This window comes from Atractosteus spatula, chromosome 4, assembly GCF_055471065.1.
Source record: "Atractosteus spatula isolate fAtrSpa1 chromosome 4, fAtrSpa1.hap1, whole genome shotgun sequence".
In the NCBI taxonomy this organism is placed as follows: domain Eukaryota; kingdom Metazoa; phylum Chordata; class Actinopteri; order Semionotiformes; family Lepisosteidae; genus Atractosteus; species Atractosteus spatula.
In genome coordinates this window covers 39,577,450-39,596,674 of record NC_142709.1, presented here as the reverse complement: position 1 = coordinate 39,596,674, position 19,225 = coordinate 39,577,450, and the positions used below count along the sequence as shown (strand labels likewise).

At 35.2% G+C, this 19,225-nt stretch overlaps 1 protein-coding gene across 2 annotated transcripts; it reads left to right on the top strand.

Moving 5' to 3' along the window:
- Positions 1-2,169: 2,169 nt before the first annotated feature.
- rmp64 (ribonuclease MRP subunit p64) lies at positions 2,170-18,034 on the top strand. 2 transcript variants are annotated; one of them, XM_088913730.1, is made up of 9 exons: positions 2,175-2,279; positions 3,569-3,723; positions 4,055-4,143; positions 9,764-9,892; positions 10,405-10,482; positions 11,794-12,167; positions 13,205-13,263; positions 14,681-14,943; positions 16,506-18,034. In XM_088913730.1, exons 1-9 carry the CDS (start codon positions 2,201-2,203, stop codon positions 16,780-16,782), a joined length of 1,503 nt encoding a protein of 500 aa, XP_088769856.1. In that variant the 5' UTR covers positions 2,175-2,200; the 3' UTR covers positions 16,783-18,034. The 2 variants fall into 2 exon arrangements, with proteins under 2 accessions (XP_088769857.1, XP_088769856.1); XM_088913731.1 differs by lacking the exon at positions 4,055-4,143 and having other exon boundaries at positions 2,170-2,279.
- Positions 18,035-19,225: the final 1,191 nt, after the last annotated feature.

The window sequence follows — 19,225 nt, the reverse complement described above, 5'->3', positions numbered from 1 at the left end:
TTACCACACAATTCAGTGGGATTTTTAACAGATTTGACTGGACCTGTGATTAACAGGGGGTGTGGCGGCTCTTTGGATAAGAATCTGTGCCTGTGGCTGGAAGTTTGCCAGTTTGTATCCCATGGCCGGCAGAGGAATCCTACTCTGTTGGGCCCCTAAGCAAGGCCTTTAACCTCAACTGCTCCAGGGGGGGCGTTTAAATGGCTGATCCTGCGCTCTGACCCCAAGCCAAGTTGGGGTATGGGAAAAGACAAATTCCATATACAAGAAATGTTATATGACCAATAAAGTGATTTTATCTTATCTTAAGAGGAAGGACAGGGTGCTATGGAACAAAGCATCTTTCCCTGGGGAAAGAGTCAAAAGCATTTGTTTAGAAGCCTTGAAAAGCACCAGTCAGGACAAAACAAAATCCCCTATGGAAGTAGAAAGGTTTGCGGGACAGATTACAGCATTGGACCCAGGAGAAGACATTGATACCAGGGACACTACAGGGAGCAGCTGAGGAATATTCCAGCCTAATCTCCCTCCCCACTATCTCACATTCAATACAGAGGAATCAAGGTAGTTGAGGGAACATGTTGCTGAGGACAGTCAGGATCAGAGAAGATGCCTAAGAATCACTGAAGGACTGCACAGAGTTTCATCACTTTCCTTTGATGTGATGGTAAAAGGAACACCAGTTTACTAACTGGAGATTTTTTTAGAGAAAAATGCTGCTGGACTTGCCCTTTGGGACATTAGTTTTGGTAACTGGGGCCCATGGAGTTTCTTTGTACTGTTCTGTCAGTTAAGAAGTACCTCTGCTGGATGAGTTGTATTACGTGTTTTGTGTGTTGGGTAGACAGTTATAGAGATTATTGTGTTATAAGGATACTTTTGTGTGGAGTAGAATGGAGAATTGTTCTGAATTGTTCCCCAATTTAATTCAAACACCCCATAAGAGTCCACAAGAATGTGTTTTCTTTGCAAACAAAAATTTTATTACAGCTCTATATACAGTACAGTACAATATTACATGCAATACATGTTACATACACTCTAGTTTCTATACCTCTGTCCTTCAGAATTTACAATTATTTACATCTCAACCATTGACATGGATGGGGGAACCCCTGTTGTGTGTCCATTGTCCTCCTGCCTGCCTCTTAAACTGTTACTTTCCAAACATTCACAAGAGCCATTTCAGGCAGGGTGTTATGTCCTCAGCCTTTGTAAAAGGCCCATTGTCACAAGCAACAATAGGAGTCACAATATACTGTATCACAAGAATATATAACATATTTTCACCAAACAATGCATGCGATGTGCCTAACGTGATTCAAATGTGAATCAATAATGAGGATTAATAATAATAATAATAATAATAATAATAATAATAATGATGATGAAATTATTTACAATTATATAGCACACTTTATACAAGTATAATTCAATTGGGCACTCCAAACCTCAAACCACTTCGCAGACAATGGGGACTCCCCTCCACCACAACCAATATTGGGATTATTAAGAGGCAATGACTGGTAAAGGCCAATGGGGAAATGTGGCTAGGACACTGGTGTTACCACCCCTTCTCTTTTCAAGAAAGGACTTTTTAATAACCACAGAGAGTCAGGACTTTATGTCTTATCCGAAAGACGGCGTGTTTTTTTTGGTATAATGTCCCTGTTAATATACCGGGACAGAATGAGTACACCCTACTGGTTCCACTAACTACAAAAAGCAACTTTAACTTTCCCGGGAGGTTTCTCGTCCAGGTACTGACCGGGATCACACCTTCTTAGCTGCAGTGGGCTGCCAGTTGAGGAAAATAGAGTGATATAGCATCTGGACTTATTAAAGCCATTGTTAGTTTTATGGGTTCATGAAATTGAAACCAAAATGTACACATAGGTTGTGCTCAGAGAACGTATTTTCTGATAAGTATTTTATTTAAAAGTGTAGTTTAAAAATCTTATGGTTTTAAGTATTGCAGGTTTATATTTCCCTTTTGTTTAGCAATTATCACCGGACACTGTATTTTAAATTTAAATTACTTGCTTGATCTTTTACTGCTGATAGGAGGAAACTAACGTCAAAAACGCCCTTTTCTTGAGGTCTTTCTTTCATTGGTTTATCAGACAGCTCACGGATTCGTGACGCCGAGGCGTATGTTTGGTTAATTTTACAGCATAGCACCGTTTCCTGAAAAATTGCTATGGAGCCGTGGAATAAACTGGATATTGCTTTTCCCAGCGTAATATCTACAGTGGAACTTCGTTTTGATGGTTATATGGGTAAGTGAAAAATTAATTTATGAATAAAAACAACCGGGCTTACGAGAAGGTAATTGCTACTCACTCCGCAGCATAAAAGCTGTATATCTTGGTGCACCCACGTGGATGGACGTGGTGTTCAGTACCATGCTTCTAACTTTGCACGAGCATTCATTTAATCCACTTTTTTTTTAGAAGTTTTAGAATATAATTTAGAACAAACCTAATACACGAATGTGTGGAGTCTCCGGGATCACTTTCTGGCGTTCATTTTACTTTTTTGTTTAGTAAAAACTTTATTACGCCATCGTATTTATGGGTACTGCATAGGACATGTAGGACATGTTTAGTCCATGGGAATATAAAGTAAATAATGTTTACTGAATTACGTACAAATCGAAACATTTCTTTCAGATGAGGTCAATAAAACGTAGTAAATTCTAGTATTTACCTATAAGATTTTACAACATTGGTTTTCAATCGTGGTTCTGGTCTGTAATCAAAATCTGATTTATTTGAATTTTGTGTTTGAGGCTAAATTGTTTTCATCTCTTAAATATTGTGGATGGATTATATCATTTGTATATGCCCTTTTCCAAATAGTGAGTTTCAGTGCTGCCCCCCATTCCAGTGTTAGCTGAAATTTAAAGCAAAGGTTAAGCACGAGTGGGGGTATCAAACAGTGGGAGTGTTTGATAATATTATCCGTCCCATCTGTCTGCCCTTGACAAAGTACCGAATCAGTGCTTTTTAGACTAAAACAAGGGAGAAACTTCTTAATTAGCAAGTTGAAGAGAAACTGCATAGTGTCCTGTGTGCTGACGGTGCGGGGCCGACCTGTGTAGGCAGCAGGCGAGGGCGCCCGCCTGCTGCCAATTGCGTTACATTATAAATAAAGTACTTTAGTTATGGTATTGTTTACATCAAGACCTGAGAGTTTAAGGGCCCAGATGTAATGCCAGTCAGGAGTTGCAGGGGTCCAATAGGACCAGAGCCTCCTTTTAGATCAATAATAAAAAAACATTATTTTTATGTATGGTGTTGCACATCTCTTGTTCACAGAATTTAAGATGAGTTAAAAGTAATGTCTCAAAGCGTTTGTGGATGACACTACTTTTTGTAAATGGTGTAGTACAACAGATAAGAGATCCCAGAATATGTATGCAATGTGAAATTCAATCCAGTTGGTGAGAAGTTATATTATATCACGATTACTTTTTTACAGTCCAACTCTTTCAACAGAAATGCAGTACAATGTGGGTAGTGAATATTAAAAATATTACAGTAAGTTTTAATTTTGTGATTTACAGAACTCCATCTGAAGTGCTTTCTCGAAGAATGTGAAAAGGTATTGATATTGTTGAGGAGTAGAGTCCTGCAGACGGAAATTCGAATTATGAATGCACTTCTGTATGTCTTCCACCACAGACTGCGTCAGCACAAACCTTACCGGGCCTTTAAACAGGTGAGAAGTGTGTTTCCTTTTGTGTATTGGTCAAGTTGTATAAAAAAGGTTTTGCTCAGGCTGAACTATGTATGTTTTCATAAGTATAAACCAGCAATACCTATGTATTCATTATTTATAAAGAGTTAATATAGGTTTAATAAATATTTCTTATTGAATCTTTTTATAAGGTTTTTGTTATATAGGTTTTATTAACAGATGCATTTAGTATGTCTGAAAGCGTTTAAATAAAGGGTCCCATAGATTTAGCCGAAATCTATCAAGGTAGCCAGTTTTCTGTTGGTATGTAGGAATTCTGTCCAAAAGTTTAGTTCTTTGTCTTTTGCTTCAGGTTAAACAATGTGTAAACCGCCTGCAAAATATGAGACTGGAAGCTGCTTTCCAAGATATAAAGGAGATGTGTCCGAAGAAGTTTGAAAAGTAACTTTATTCTTTGTTATTCTGATAGCTAGTGAAAGCAGAAAGTTAAAAAATACAACTGTTTTTCTTCTTTGTTAACAAAGATTTCTTTTGTCAAAAGGCCTATTATTAATAATACAAATTCTGCTGCCTTTTCTTAGGATGATTCAAAGGGAAAATGAGATCTGAATTTGAAGGTGTCAAATTTATAGATTTAGAATTTAGAAGGTTTAGAATTTATAGATTAAGACATTAAAATATGACTATGGCCATAATGTTTATTGCTACTAGATGCATAACATTGTAATAATTTATTTTTCTTATAACTTTTTTGACTTAAGTCATTTAAATGCAAGATCTTGGCTTAGCCACTAATGGTACCCATTTAAAATGCGGGTTGATGCTTGTAGTCCAGACATCTCCTTTTTGGGGAATACAATATACTATGCCAGGTCAAACTGGGATCCCGCGTGTTGCAATGCTGAACTATCTGGAAATGAATGGACTTGCCTGTGCAAGATTTGCCTATGCTTCTTAAACAGTGCATTTTTTGAGACATGCTGCATGTTTGCAAACCATGCTCAAAATGAAAACTTCTAAGGGGGTAAGATATGTATAGTGTCAGCAGAAACGAAAGAAAAATAAAGAATTATGTTAATTATATAAAATAGCATTACAGATCCGTGAGTCTGTTTTTTTTCTCAAATGATGAGAACCACAATTATTACACACAGAGACCCCTTATCTTAATTAATTGTAAGACTCGTTAATTTTATGTAGGTTTGCCAAAGCAGGGGGTGTGAATACGCATGCAGTCATAACTTTTTTTTCTTTCTTATCTGTTTACTTCCTTTTTTGCTTTGAGTTTTTGCAGTACCCATTTTACAGATCCATCCATTCAGAATGCAAGGCAGATAATACCAGGTTACTGCACGTTTTTAAAAATATTCAGTTGTAGGACTGCACTACATTGTAAAACTGCCAAATGGAGCAGTGAAAGTTTTACCGTGGCATGAGGAAGCATTTGGGCTGTCGCAAGAAAACGCTGTCGCCTGGTTTTGATCCCAGTCAGTGCTGAGGGACAAACATTTTCCAATTATAGAGTTTAAGTTGTATGCTGATTAGACACCAATTAATTTTAAACTGTGTATTACTGTATTTTCAATTTTAAATTAAAAAAGAGATTAGGGTTGTTTTACAAAACCCACATTACTCAGTTTGATATAGGAAAAATAGTTTATTATTCTACTGTGGCTTGTTGTGAACCTAAATGTTCCTTTCAGGTTAACAACTGCTTTGAGATAAGGCCCAATCTAGGTCAGTGCAAACTTTAGCAATGAGTAATCGGGATAATTTAACTATAAAATTTTGATTACAGTCAACTCAAGAATTATTGGCACCCTTCAAGAAATTGAGCAAAAATGAATGTATAAAATAAACAACACATACAATGAGTCATATTTTGGGCTCAAACATATGGGGAAGCCATATACTTTTATTTTAACACAGTTATTTTTCAAGCACAAAACATTTTATTGAGTAGTACATTTTTTTCTGCAAAACATAGGTTTCAGAATTATTGGCACCCCTACAATTAATATTTGGTGAAGACTCCCCTGGAGAGGATAACAGCACTGAGCCTCTTCCTGTAAAGTGTGACAAGGTTGGAGTACACTTTTGGAGGGATCTTGAACCACTCCTGCATGCAGAACATTTCAAGATCCTTGATAGTCTTAGGTTTGTGCTTGTGGACTGCCCTCTTCAATTCAGACCACAGGTTTTCAATAGGGATTCAAGTCCAGAGACTGAGATAACCATTGCAAAACATTGTTTTTGTTTTCCTGCAACCATTTCTGTGTTGATTTTGATGTATGTTTGGGGTCATTGTCTTGTTGAAAGGTCCATCTATGGCCAATTCCAACCTCCTGGCAGAGGCAACCAGGTTTTGGAATTCATTATGCCATCGAACTTAACAAAAGCCTCTGGACCACCAGCAGCGAAACGGCCCCAAAGCATCAATGATTCATCACCATATTTTACTGTGGGTATAAGATGCTTTTCCGTGTATGCAGTCCTCTTTTGTCGCCAAACAAGCCAATAATGTGCATGGCCAAAAAGTTCAATTTTGGTCTGATCTAGCCACAACTTACAATTCCAATTGTAGTTCAGTAAGGGCTACTTTCTTGCAACCCTTCCAAAGAGCTTGTTGACATGGAGGTGGCGTCTAACAGTTGATTTTGAAACTTGATAACCCCAAAATCCCACTAAACTGTGCAGTTCTGAAACTGTGATCCTTGGAATCTTCTTTGCTTACCTCACCATCTTCCTCACTGTGCGGGGGGGGCAATATGCACGTGTCTTCTTCTTGGCAAGTTTGCAACTGTTCCAGACTTTTGAAACTTTTTGATTAATGCCCTGACTGTGCTTAGTGGTAATTTCAACTTTTTTATATCCGTTGCCTGATCTGTGTGGGTCAACAACCATCTGTCTCTTTTCAGCTGAAAGCTCTTTGGTTTTACCCATGGTTAGTTATGACGGGGAATTTACATGCAGCCTCATATTTATACCCCAGTGAAACAGGAACTGGATACTGAGACCAAATAAAAAGCATAGATTTTCATAACAGACGCCACTTTGTTTGGTTTTATTTTAAATATTCTTTAGGGATGCCAATAATTTTGCCTCCTATGTATTTGAGAAAAATACTATTACTCAAAAAACAGCTTTTTTAATAAAAAATAACTTTTATTAGAGTGAAGGTAAGTAGTTTCCCCAAATGTTTGAGCAGAACATTTGAATCATTATGTGTATTGTTTTATACAATCATTTTTGCTCAATTTCATGAAGGGTGCCAATAATTTTTGAGTTGACTGTATATTTCACGCATACTGTAGTGGTTTTAAAGCTACGTCTCCTACGTAATATGTACCTAATGTACATACAGTAGATAATAGTGGTAGCTAAATATAAAAAATACAAAGTACACACAGTATTCCACAATCTTCATAAACATTTTATGCATCAAAGTCTTTAACTCGGTAAAGTATGGTGGTTATTTTGGAAAAGATTTGATGTGCTTGTTCTAACTACATAAAGTTTATACACTTCATATAAAGCTATAATGTTTTATCCTTTTCAAAGTATACATGAGAACACTTACCTTTATTATTGTATAAAAAGGTGTAATACTGATTTAATACCACATGATAGGGAATATTAATGTATTCTTAGGTTCTGTTATTGTTTTGTTCAGTTGAGCAGTTTGCTTTTAAATTGTGTGGAGTTCACTGGTTCAGTTGATGGATAAGTTTACAGAGTGGCTGTTCAGTAATAAACTGCAAAGAAATATATGTCTGTCTCCATCCAGTTCCCATTTGTGCCGTCACACAAACCCCACAGTTACATTAATGGAATCATGTAACTAATAAAAATTTGGCAGCTAAAATATCACTTGAGAATATTTTGGAAACATTTTGACAATTTTTTAAAAAAACGTTTTTTGTCCTTACAGTGGAAATAGACATTGAAATGCTCATAGACTGTAATGTAGAGCATTGCACACAAATGGCAGTTTAGCACAGTTAAGACAAGTGGTTCCTGTTTCAGAGCGATCCTTTTGGCTATATTTTTTACATAGCTGTGTGTATAAAAATAGTTTATTATTATAGCTTGTTGAGAATGTGATATGCCTCTTTCAGGTTTACATCTGCATTAAGAAAATATATTTTGTCTTAATGCAAATTTCAACAACGAGAAATTTAACTTTTTCACAGATGCTGTACTTTAGTGGCTTTAAAACCGTACGGTATCATAAGTATATAACGTATATTTATACAGTAATCAAAAGTACATTTATACAGTAAAATAAAAAATAAGAAACAATGACATGTCCCTGCCTAACAGATATTGCAAAAATGTAGAATAATGTTTTTCCTCCTGCCAAAAGAATTTCTTATGTAGTTTATTATCTGAGTTAAAACGGAAAATACAGAAAGAGTTTCACAAATTAAAACCCAATGAGTTTCTGATATTTTGCTTTATATGGTCAGGTGTTTCGCATACATACAGTAGCTGTTGAATAGGACTGTAATTTCCGTGTTATGAAATTGCTTACACCTGTGATCTGCCTTATTCAAACTAAGGTTTAAAAAAATGCAACCAGGTTCTAAATGTTGTTTAAAAAAAGTTGTGAACATTTTCACAAGTCGTGATCTTTAAAATGTCTGTTTAAAAACGTTGTGTCTCATAAATAGGTATTTTAATAAGAAAGAGAAAGTTATGAAAACTGGAAAAAACAAATGGCACTGAGCAAAATACAAGAAATTTGAAATGATTATTTATTTAGAATTTAATATTGTTTATAAAGATCAGATACATTATTATTGTTCAGTTTCAGTGGTCTTTTTAATACCATTTTGTAATTCTCGGGTATTAATTGTAATATATATGATTTTATTTTAAGGCTTGTTGTGAAGGCTTGTCTTTAATTGCCCCACTGTGATGAATAAATTATTTTGAATTGACTTTGCGTTTGCTTATTCATGTTTTTTATGATATCATTTAACATTGAACACGTTGTGATTTTTAAAAATAATTTAAAAAGTCAAGATAGTGTGCATAATATTTACTATTTTATTTTTTTAAAAAGTTTATTAAAAGCAAATTTGTGCCCTGAGAGGGAATCGAACACGGACTTCCAGAATGAGAACTCACTGTACCAACGCACTGCTCGGAAACATAGCTGAAAGGGACAGGCAAAATGTATCATGAATGAAGGAGTCAAATTGACCCAGATGTTTACAAAGAAAGTGGAATATCTAAATATAATATATTTCTATAGCTGGTAGTATTACCATACTATCAGCTATAGAAATATATTATATTATATTATATTACCATACTACCAGCTATAGAAATATATTATATTTAGATCCTTAAATGAATATCGTTATTACTTTCTTTAGTTACGTGGTTCCATATCATATTCCCTATTAAGAGGATTCTAAAAAGTTCAATGTTTTTTACTGCAATAACGACAGCAATTTTTCATAGAAAAGGTTGACATATTATAGCTTTTTATAAAGTATGTAAATTTAATATAGTGAGAACAAGCACGTCAAAACTTTTCCAAAATAACCACGGTAATTGACCAAGTTAAAGACTGATGCATAAAATGTTTATGAAGAAAGTTGAATACTGTTGTATATATTTTTTTTTATTTTAGCTACCACTACCAGCCATATGTATAATATATTTATATTCCTAAATTAATATTGTTTAGAACATTCAGAGACGTTATGCTCCTATACTTGTATCGTCTTCAGAACTTCAGTCATTCGGGTGTGTTGAAATGTGATCAGCTGGGCCCCTAAAGCTGAAAAAGGAATGTTTGAAGCCAATATCATTCCTGCCTGTGCTTATCTGTTAATCATGAATTTACCACCCCTTATTGTCTTTTTAGTCAGAAATAAGTGTAAGTTGAAGAGTGACTGCACTGTCTCTATTTTTACCATACATTTTATTTTTTAGTGTTTGTAACAATTTAATTGCTTGCAACAATACTAATAAGTATGTCCAGAATGAAGTAAAAGTACTTTAACTTAAGTAACCTGAATTTCATACTCAGTGTTTGTCACTTTAGGTTACAGGGTTCTGAATTTGCCCTTTATGAAGTTCCAAGCCAACCTGCACTGGAGTGGTTCTCTCTCAGAGTACTAGGAGCCAGCAAACTGATGTTGAGTTTAATGCAATATTGTTCTAAAGCTTTTCTGTATCCTTTCAAATTTGTCATCTTCCAGGTGGTGGCTATCACACCGGGTCAGTGAATGTATCAATGTGTTTTTTGTGAAGTTACTAACCAGTAGCTGATATTCATTTTATTTACTTTATAAAATGTATATGCACATAAAATATGTGCTATAGGAGAAATAATCTCTAATTGTCAGAAGTAATTTGTAGAGAATGATAACTCACTGGCCCAGCTTTACATTTACTTAAATAGAAAGTTAGTTGAATCAAAGGCAGTGGATTTATATCTGAGAAAACAGAACAGTCTTTATTGACAACGTCAAGAATAGTTGATAGTGACTTGATTGACATTAAGAGTAATACAAAAAATATTTTCATTTACTTTATATTGCAGTGTTTACAGTAACTTGTCTTTGATTTTTTTTCTTCATATGCCAGTATATCAATTAAAATTTATGTTTTCTTTTAGAAGGGGGCTGGCGGGGGGGGGGTTGACACTTATGTTTTTCAGCGTCTTAACTCTGAAGTGTTCAGATTGGCTTTACAGCACCTGAACTGGAAAGAATTCATTATTCTAAATGTGGTCCTAACTGGAGTGCTCAGCAGATTGTGGTAAGTACTCATAAGGTGATGTGTTATTCAGCGTGACACACGCAAAATCTGACGTTTTGATGGCTGAACAATATTTGTAGTTTGTAACCAGAGTTTGTCAAGTGTGTATGTTTAAAATACACATCAGTACACATCCAACATGAAATTGGTCAAAGGTCAGTCATTCATGGGTTTACAAACTACATTACATAACAAACTATTAAAACAATAAATGCCATCATTAATAATGTTTGTTTACCAGATGCCCTTATTCTGAATTATTTTACTTTCAAACAATCCATAATTGGATAATTAGGAAATTATGCTATATCAATATTTTTTTAGATAATGTGATTTGCCAATCACAGTGCATTAAGCAGCACTCAACTAAGCCTTGCCCAATCGGCACTGCAGCGTTTGAGTTCTGTTATCACAGAATGTAGATTTTTCTGAATTTATTATAAATGCTTTCAGTGCTGTATTTCATCATTGCTGTTGTTGTATTGTTTGAATAAATTTGTTATTGTTAAATGTAAATTTTAAGATTGATGTTACTTTAACTGTAGGAAATAATGTTTAATAGGGTCAGTGACCTGAGAACTTTCATTCATTTTCTCCACAACACCTATCTAAATATAGTACTTGATTCATCAGTGCAGGTCTCATACAGGAAAGGAAACTAACTTTGCATACAGTCAGCGGTGTTCTTTGCTTTATACAGTTGTATGCAAACGTTTGGGCACCCCTGGCCAAATTACATATTTTGTTGATTTTCTAAGTGAAAAGACGTTAACGTAACCTCTGCTGCGAACAAACTTAAACTTTACATATTTCTACAAATGTTAATGCACAGTTACTATTAATAGTAATACTTATTACTATTTATTTACTACAGATTTTTATTTGTAATTTGCATTTTATGTTTCATTATATTATCTCTTTATTGTGGGTTTGCTCAAGGAACAGAAACTGTATCCCAGAAACACTCTTTATAGAGTTGAAAGAGGAAATTTTGTTGCTAGTTATACTATAAGCCTTATTTTTCCTTGTATTTGAAGACTTTCTTAACCTGTCTGCTGTAAATCAGCTTAGGGATCTGTATTCAGAAGCTTCACATTCAAAACACTAAGAAATAAATGCCCACTAAAAAGCAGAAATAAATGAAGCAGAGCAAAAGTATGGGAGATATGAACTTATTTTAGACCATATTTTGTAGTTTTGTGTTTGTGGGATTATCCTTTTATACTTTTTTAAAATTTTGTTTTCAGGGCTTACCATGTTTGATTAATGTCAATTGTACAATTCTCAAAAATGACATTTTCTTTTTTTCAGGGTGTTTTCCAGGGGCATATTGAAAACCTTGGTGTGTCTTTATGAGAATATGTTTCCTTTTCTGCAAGATGTGTCAAAGATGCAAAACCTGACTTTCTTGAAAGACTTTGCACTTCCTGCTGACATAAAAAACTTTTTGGGCTCTAGCTATTTTGAAATGCTCCAGAAGGAGCTGCCTAAAGTACCAGTTGTCAAGGGGGTGCAAGTCCCTGCCAGGTCTGCTCTTTTGAACAGATTTTCTTCTGGATTTGAGCAGAAAAAAGAGAGGACTGAGTCCCCCAAAATAGAATCAATAAACCAAAAGAGCACTTCAAAACAAGAGAAAAGTTTTGATTTGGGCATCCCTGTGTCAGAGAAACGATCTGAGGGTTTGGGTGAGTTTTAAGATTTGTTTTCTGGGAGGGAATTTGTGACACTGAGATCACAATGCTCAGAATTGGAGAAACTACATTTGCTTTAACTTATTAGAAGGGTTTGGGAAGCAATAAAAGAAATTCTGGGAATAGAGGAATAAACTTTTTCAAGTATGTCTTCAGTTGTAACTTAATTTTAATTGCCCCAAGTCCTAAGCAATTGCAAATCTTTTTTAATTGAAGTAGAGATTTCATGAACTACACAAATAAACACTATATACTCATCACCACTAATGATTTCCTCTCATCTTGTGAATTAAAAATTGCATAGTAATTTCATCTACCTATAATAATATGACCCTACTACTTTGTAGAAATTTGATCTTTCTGTAATGGTTGAATTGTAGACATCAGACTTTCTTAGTAAATCCTTTGAAACCAGATTGATGATTATGGTAGAATAACCTGATAATAGGGAAAGCTAATTTAATTGTAAATTCAGTGGAAGCCTTTATGTCTGTTATGGATTTCAACATCGTTCTACTCTGTTCACCCTTATACAATACAGATTAGAGTTTACATATCCATCAGGTAAAGTGCCGTGTATTTCTTCTACAGAGGTTCCCACCCCTGATCCTGGAGAGTCTCAATCTAGCAGGGTTTATGGTTCATCATTAAATTTCTAAAGACTTGCAACTATTTTGTTGTAATCAGTAAAGCAAATCATTTGTTGCATTACATAGTTGGAAATCATCTGGAACCAAACTCTTGATTACCCTTCAGCAGCTCAAGGGCCAGAGATGTCTTAACTGAACAGATGACTTGATTAAATAATCAGTAATGTGCATGTATTCCCAGTCTTCATATACAAGTAACCCCTTGTTCTGCAGTATAATCATGATAGTTCTAGCACACTTGTTGATGTAGTGCAAACAAATATGTTGTCTCATTTTTATGTCCTAAATTTCAGTGGCATGGTGCAGTTGGTGCATTTTTTAACTTGGCTAATTAACACCATAAGCATCTTTTACTTACTCTATGTGTTTTATCTGATAAAGGTAACCTTCCTAGATTGGATGTGAAGGCTTTGTTTAGAAGACCTTGTGGTGCCACTAAGGTTTGTAGTGAAATTCCATTCAAGACTGACAGACCTGTTTTACAGTTTTCTTTTTCAATTTTCTGTTGGAATTTTGTTGTTGGAATTTTCCCAGTTTTGTTGTATCTTGTTCAGCTATAGATAAATGCATACTAGCTCTCATCATGTCCCAAATAAACTCACTTTGAAATTATATTTTCCAATTGCAGAACCATTCTGAACTGATTCTACAAATTTTGAAATTTCAATATCCTTGATGAGATTGAAACTATTGTAGAACATTAGTAGCACTGAATTGTAATTCTTTTGCATCTCTATTGTGGTTTAAACTCCATTAAGTGTCTGTAACACTGATATTCACTTCTGGCCCTGGAAGGCTGCCATCTTTTCTGGTTTTCATTCCACTGGACACTTAATGACTTGGTTTGAATCAGTTGTTCACTCCATAGGTCTGTATAATCACTGTGTCTGAGTATTCATTGAAAATTATATTTTCTTTAAATCCTGTGGTCTTCCAGCCCCATGTGTAAATATTACTGGCCTGTAACATATTTGAAATTAGATGGAATAAGTACCTTATGCTCCTAGAATTATAAACAAAATTAACTACATTTGTTTATATGTGTTTACCTGTACTTTAAACAAAAGTTAATAATCCACTAGTGCATTTTATTAACTGAAATACTTTTAAAAGGTATTACATTCACTAATATTTACAGAAACAATTTGAATTACTAAATTTAGTTTAAACTTGGGGAAAAAGGTCTATTAGCTGCTAGCTGCTAGCTGCTATGGAAGATTCCCCACTTTTGGTAGACTGGTCCAGGGTACTCTTGCATATAAAAGGCTTTAAATACAACTGTATTTAAAAGTCCAATATTTTGGCTTTTTTTAAGTTAACAATACATAAGACTTCTTAAAAATACAAAATTTCTTAAATAGACTAAGTGAATAACTGCATTAAAGTTTTGCTTCCACCACCCCTTTACTGCTACTTACTCTTCAAACCTACTCCCTACATGACCCAAACTGCAACAGACTGTCACCTTGAGACATCCCTATTCACAAGAAAACACCCTAATTAAACCCATGTTACAGTCTGCACCTTCTAAATAATTATTCAATAATACAGTTGACTTGTGCACACCTGGTGCTACTGTTAATTATTTTTAGTGTCCCCTAGTGGAAAATCTATTGTTGCAGTCCTTCTAAGGGACAGCCTGTCCAGTTTTGCATCCTTTGGTGCTGTGAACAGGCCTTTTCATTTTCACTGCTCTTTTTTTTTAAATTGCAGCTGCATTAATTTCTTGGTGGCAATTTCAAACAGTCATGTATTCATAAATCCATTCTCAATAACCACTTCATCCAATACAGGGTGGTGCTTCCCTCACTGTGGGTATAGAAACAACACAGAAATACTTTTTGTTTTTCAACAAAGGTGACTGAAGGTGATTGCCATGTGCTTCCCAAATGTTTGATGAAGTGTCGAAGGGCTTCCCTGCTGGAAGAATCTTTGTTTTGTAAGAAGGAATCCTTTGTCTGCCATATAAAAGGGGTGGCCTCCTTCAGTGATCTGACTGCAAGTATTAAGCAAGTACTTGAGTGGTGCAAAGGACAGAGACTGCAGTGGGAATCCAGATGGCTGAGCTACCAGCATCTGAAGTGCCAAAGACTAAAACACATGGAAGCAAAGGGTTACCGGTAAAGTTCATTTCAAATAAACATTATGTGTTTATTAATAACGATTGAGTAAACTGTATATGAACACCTTTTGTGGTACTTTTTATTTTTTAAAGAAACCAATTCTCCAAAATCCTAATGCTTTTACTGTAGCAGCTGCCCAGTTAGAGCAGTTGGCTCTTGTGTAAGGTAGTAATAGCTTGATATTTTTGTCAAATATGTTCAGATATTGTTTGCTGCAAAGTTATGCAATATCAACGGTGCTTATAGATCCATCTGTTTTCTAACTGCAATGCAATTTTTGCAAGGGAGCTAGAGCCTACTCTGGAAAGCAGTGGGTGCAAGGCTGGATAAACTCGACTGGAAGCCAGTCCATTGCAGGGCTTACACAGACACAAACATGCACACACTCACACCAGGGCCGGTTCACCTACCAGTATGTTTTTGGACTGTGTAAGGAAACCAGAGCACCCATAGGAAACCCACACAAACATGCGGAGAACATACAAACCTCCTTTTTGATAGCACCCTAGGAATTGAACCCAGGGGCAGCAGTGTTAAACACTGCACTACTGTGTCTTATTTCCGATAGTTGCCTATAACTGAAAGCAATTACATATCAAAGACCGTGTTACAGTGCCAGAAAAGTAACAGCTTGTTCTTTAAAGTTTACAATTACAAGTGTTAACATTAACATATGTTAATTGTGGCATGTGTGACTCAGTGTTTAGATGACAAAGGTTTGTATTATTCATTCCTTGATGAATTGTTTCATGTTTGGAATCATCCAACAAAATCATCCAATTAAAAAATTTTCCGTACGTGGTGTGCTATGTTCGTGATGTTTGTATGTTCTCCTTATGTTTTCATGGGTTTCTTCCTATGATCCAAAATCATACTAGTAGGTTAATTGGCTTCTGGGAAAATTGGCCCTGCTGTGACTGCATGTCTGTGTGTCCTGTTATTAACTGGCATCCCATCCAGAGTGTACCCTGACTTCTGCCCATTGCTTGTGGGGCTATGCTCGGACTCTCTTGCAAACCTGAATTGGAAGAAGGGGTTAGAAAATGGATGGGTATGTTCACATAATTCTGTGGGAGTCTTTTAAACATTGTTAGTTTATTGCAGGATTTTTTCCCTAAATGCCAACATGAGCTCCTTTATAATGAGGTTGTGGGTAGTAACACCGTAATAGTATACCTTACTACAAAGTATTTCTCCTTCCTATCAGTGAATATATCGTATTAGTATTGCCCAGTTAGAGTAAGATAAACTAGGTTATTTCTCAATACATTTTTGCTACATAAATTTGTCTTTGTTTTTGTTTGGTTATTCCACAATTTTGTTTTGTTCCTATTATGTTCAACCTAAAATACGTTTTTTAAGGTGATTAAAGGCGATGTTGTGAATTGGGCACCATTTTTTCATTAAGTTAACAAGAACCTCAATGGGGAAGGAGGGGAGATAAAAAGTAAATTGTTGATGGGATTTGTGAAGTTAATTTCTGGTGTAGTTTTCACCAACTAACCCTTAGCTCTTTAAGTAAAATATTTGGTATTTAATTTTTTTTTGTCTCCTGTTAGTTTCAGCCGCAAGCTTAATTGCTACAGAAAACAGACCTGCAGAATCCTAATCCCAGGAGAGAGTGCTATGAGGAAGTATTCTACTTCAAATACAAAATGGAGAGTTCGAAGTCTGCAGTCTAAGTTCCAGATGAAGTGGAAATCATCCAGGCAACATCCCAAAGCTAAAATGGACTTAACTCTTGTAAACCCAAAGGACATGACAAAAAATACAGTTTCAAATAACAGCACAGAACAGGAAGATATTGATAGCATTTTTGCATCCATAGGCTTATAGCTGTACAGATATTCAAAAGATGAAATATTTAGGGATTCATTTTATATTCAAATACTGAACTAAATATTTTGTATCTAACAAAAAACTAGAGCAATGATATGGAAAAACCGTAGTCTCTTAAATTGTGTAGTGAGCACATTGTGGGGAAAAAGAGGTGTCAAGAATTTCAAGCACTGTTTTTATTTGGAGATTGATTTTCAGAGTTTTGATAAAACAGAGCTACTCACCAGCTGCCAGTGGACTTTGTAACTGTACTTTTCAGTCAGCAAATTAATTGTTGATTATGATGATCAGTTGAATAATTAAAAATGGATAAAGTTATGTAAAGACCAAAATTGTTAGAGCTGTCCTGCTACTGTTTATAACATTTATTAGCAGTTTTCTCAACGACTCCTTCCCCTTAGTCTTGTGCAGGGTAGTCAACTTTGAGAGTTTCACAGCTTGCCAGCAAAGAATTTTACCATAAATAAATTAATGAATTGTTTCTTAAATGCTTGACTAACTCTGGTTCTGAATGTCACTTTGATACTTATGGTTTAGTTGCAGCAACGACTTGTAAAGAAATCCAAGTACCAACATGGACCACTCATGTTGTACTGTAATGATCTTCAAATTGGCGATCCCTACAGATCTGGACTGCACCTTATACATGTCCAGAAAAACAAAATGAGAAGTTCATTTAGAGAACTTTAGTGATTAGTTAAAATTAGATGGTACAACAACCTGTAGAATATAAGTTGAAGTCTTTCTGTTTCAATTTAGTAGCGGAAAGACTGAAGGAGACATTGTGAATAGTTTTCTGTTGCTTTTTCTAAATACAAGTATTTCAGCAGGAGCACAGGGTTGTGTTCCTCTTTCAGTAATTACAAAGTTATACTTGTACCAAAATGATATTGGGGAAATATAAAGAAGCTTTTTTTCTTAATCTATACACTGGAACTCTCCAGTATGCTTCCATCTCTGTAGAAAGTGTACAAAGTAGTTAAAAACTGGTATTGTAATCCCTACAAAACCATGATTTGGACAGTACTTTAAAGACTAGACTTGGTGACAGTGTCTTCTGTCTCATAGGTTTGGAATTGTGTAGCATTATGGAGAAATATTAAAGCTACATTAATTTTAACCTCAGAAGAAGCTGAGAAAGCAAGAAATTGTAGCACATTGTTGCAGCTAGATTTTTAGTATTTTATTTTGATGTATTATGGGAGATAAGATCTTCCAAAACCACTAACAATAAAGAGGACTTGCAAAAGAGTTTTTATTGCTTTGACCATAAATGATTTCTGGGGATATTACAGTCATATAAATTTAAATTAAACTGTTTTGGAATATTATCCTTCAAAGAACTGAAGGGAAACATGAAATTACAGAAGGTGTTACAGTAGGCTTGGTCACTTTTTAAAATATTACTATTACAATAGACAACGTCTGTGAGCCATGTAGCTGTAAATTGGATAAAATACGATTTCCAATTATGTTGGCCAATAAAGTTTTCCAGTGAAGTTCTTCACTTGTAACCTAGGAAAGAACATGCTGGAAAGAATAGCACAATGCAACAATATAAAATAAATCCAACCATTAAAATCAAATAATAAAAAACTAAATAGTTTTATCTGTGTTTCAATGTGTAAAGTTAAAAAATCAAAATTTGCAGTACTACAATTGTTGACGGGCTGGGATGTTACAGAAGGGGGAAGGTAATTCATACAGTGAATGACTAGCCTGGAGATGAAGTGCAAACTCTAATGACAATCCAATACAGCCAAGTTCAAACTTTAATAGGAAAGAACAATTTTATTTAGGAGAACAATCCCAGGGAAGGAGTTCCTAATACCCAGCACCACCATTAACCACAACATTTGAATCAGTTAACAGATTTTGTTTACTTTCCAGTCATTAAATTGTTGTAGACCCTTACAGGACTAGAGCATTGCCCTGGTGTGCAAGCTGCGCTCTAGGGTGTGTGATGAAAATCTGTGAAGGCTGAGTAACTAAAGAATTAAAAACTGATGCTCCACACAAAATGGAACAGGTTCAGAGTCTGCTTCCGGGTGGTTGACAGTTCTTACAGGTAGTTTATTGTTGAAGAAGGCTGCTTTTGTCACAATGATTGTTCCAAATAAACTATATCAAAAAAATAAACTAATGCAGTTCCAAGACCGGCATCAGACCAGGCAATGATGCATTAAAGGTGTCTTACCTTGTGAAGTAAGAGACAAGATGTTAAAAGTGTAAAAACCGGTTCAGGGACGCCAAATATGTAATCATAGTGGCTCTCTGAAGGCACCAGTTCTGTAGGGTTTGGGCATTTACTGAGACAATTATTAATTGTAGCAGTAAATCACAAAGTTGATTCTTTTGATGGCTTTAGAATCCAACCATGCGACATAACTCAAACAACGCGCACACACAGGTACTAATACACGAGGATACATTTATTAAT

Bases quoted from the DNA above. Each gene is read 5' to 3' on its own strand.
- rmp64 (XM_088913730.1), top strand. From the start codon at position 2,201: ATGGAGCCGTGGAATAAACTGGATATTGCTTTTCCCAGCGTAATATCT. The intron at 2,280-3,568 runs GTAAGTGAAAAA...TGTGATTTACAG, and splicing joins TCGTTTTGATGGTTATATGG to AACTCCATCTGAAGTGCTTT. The intron at 14,944-16,505 runs GTAAAGTTCATT...GTCTCCTGTTAG, and splicing joins ATGGAAGCAAAGGGTTACCG to TTTCAGCCGCAAGCTTAATT.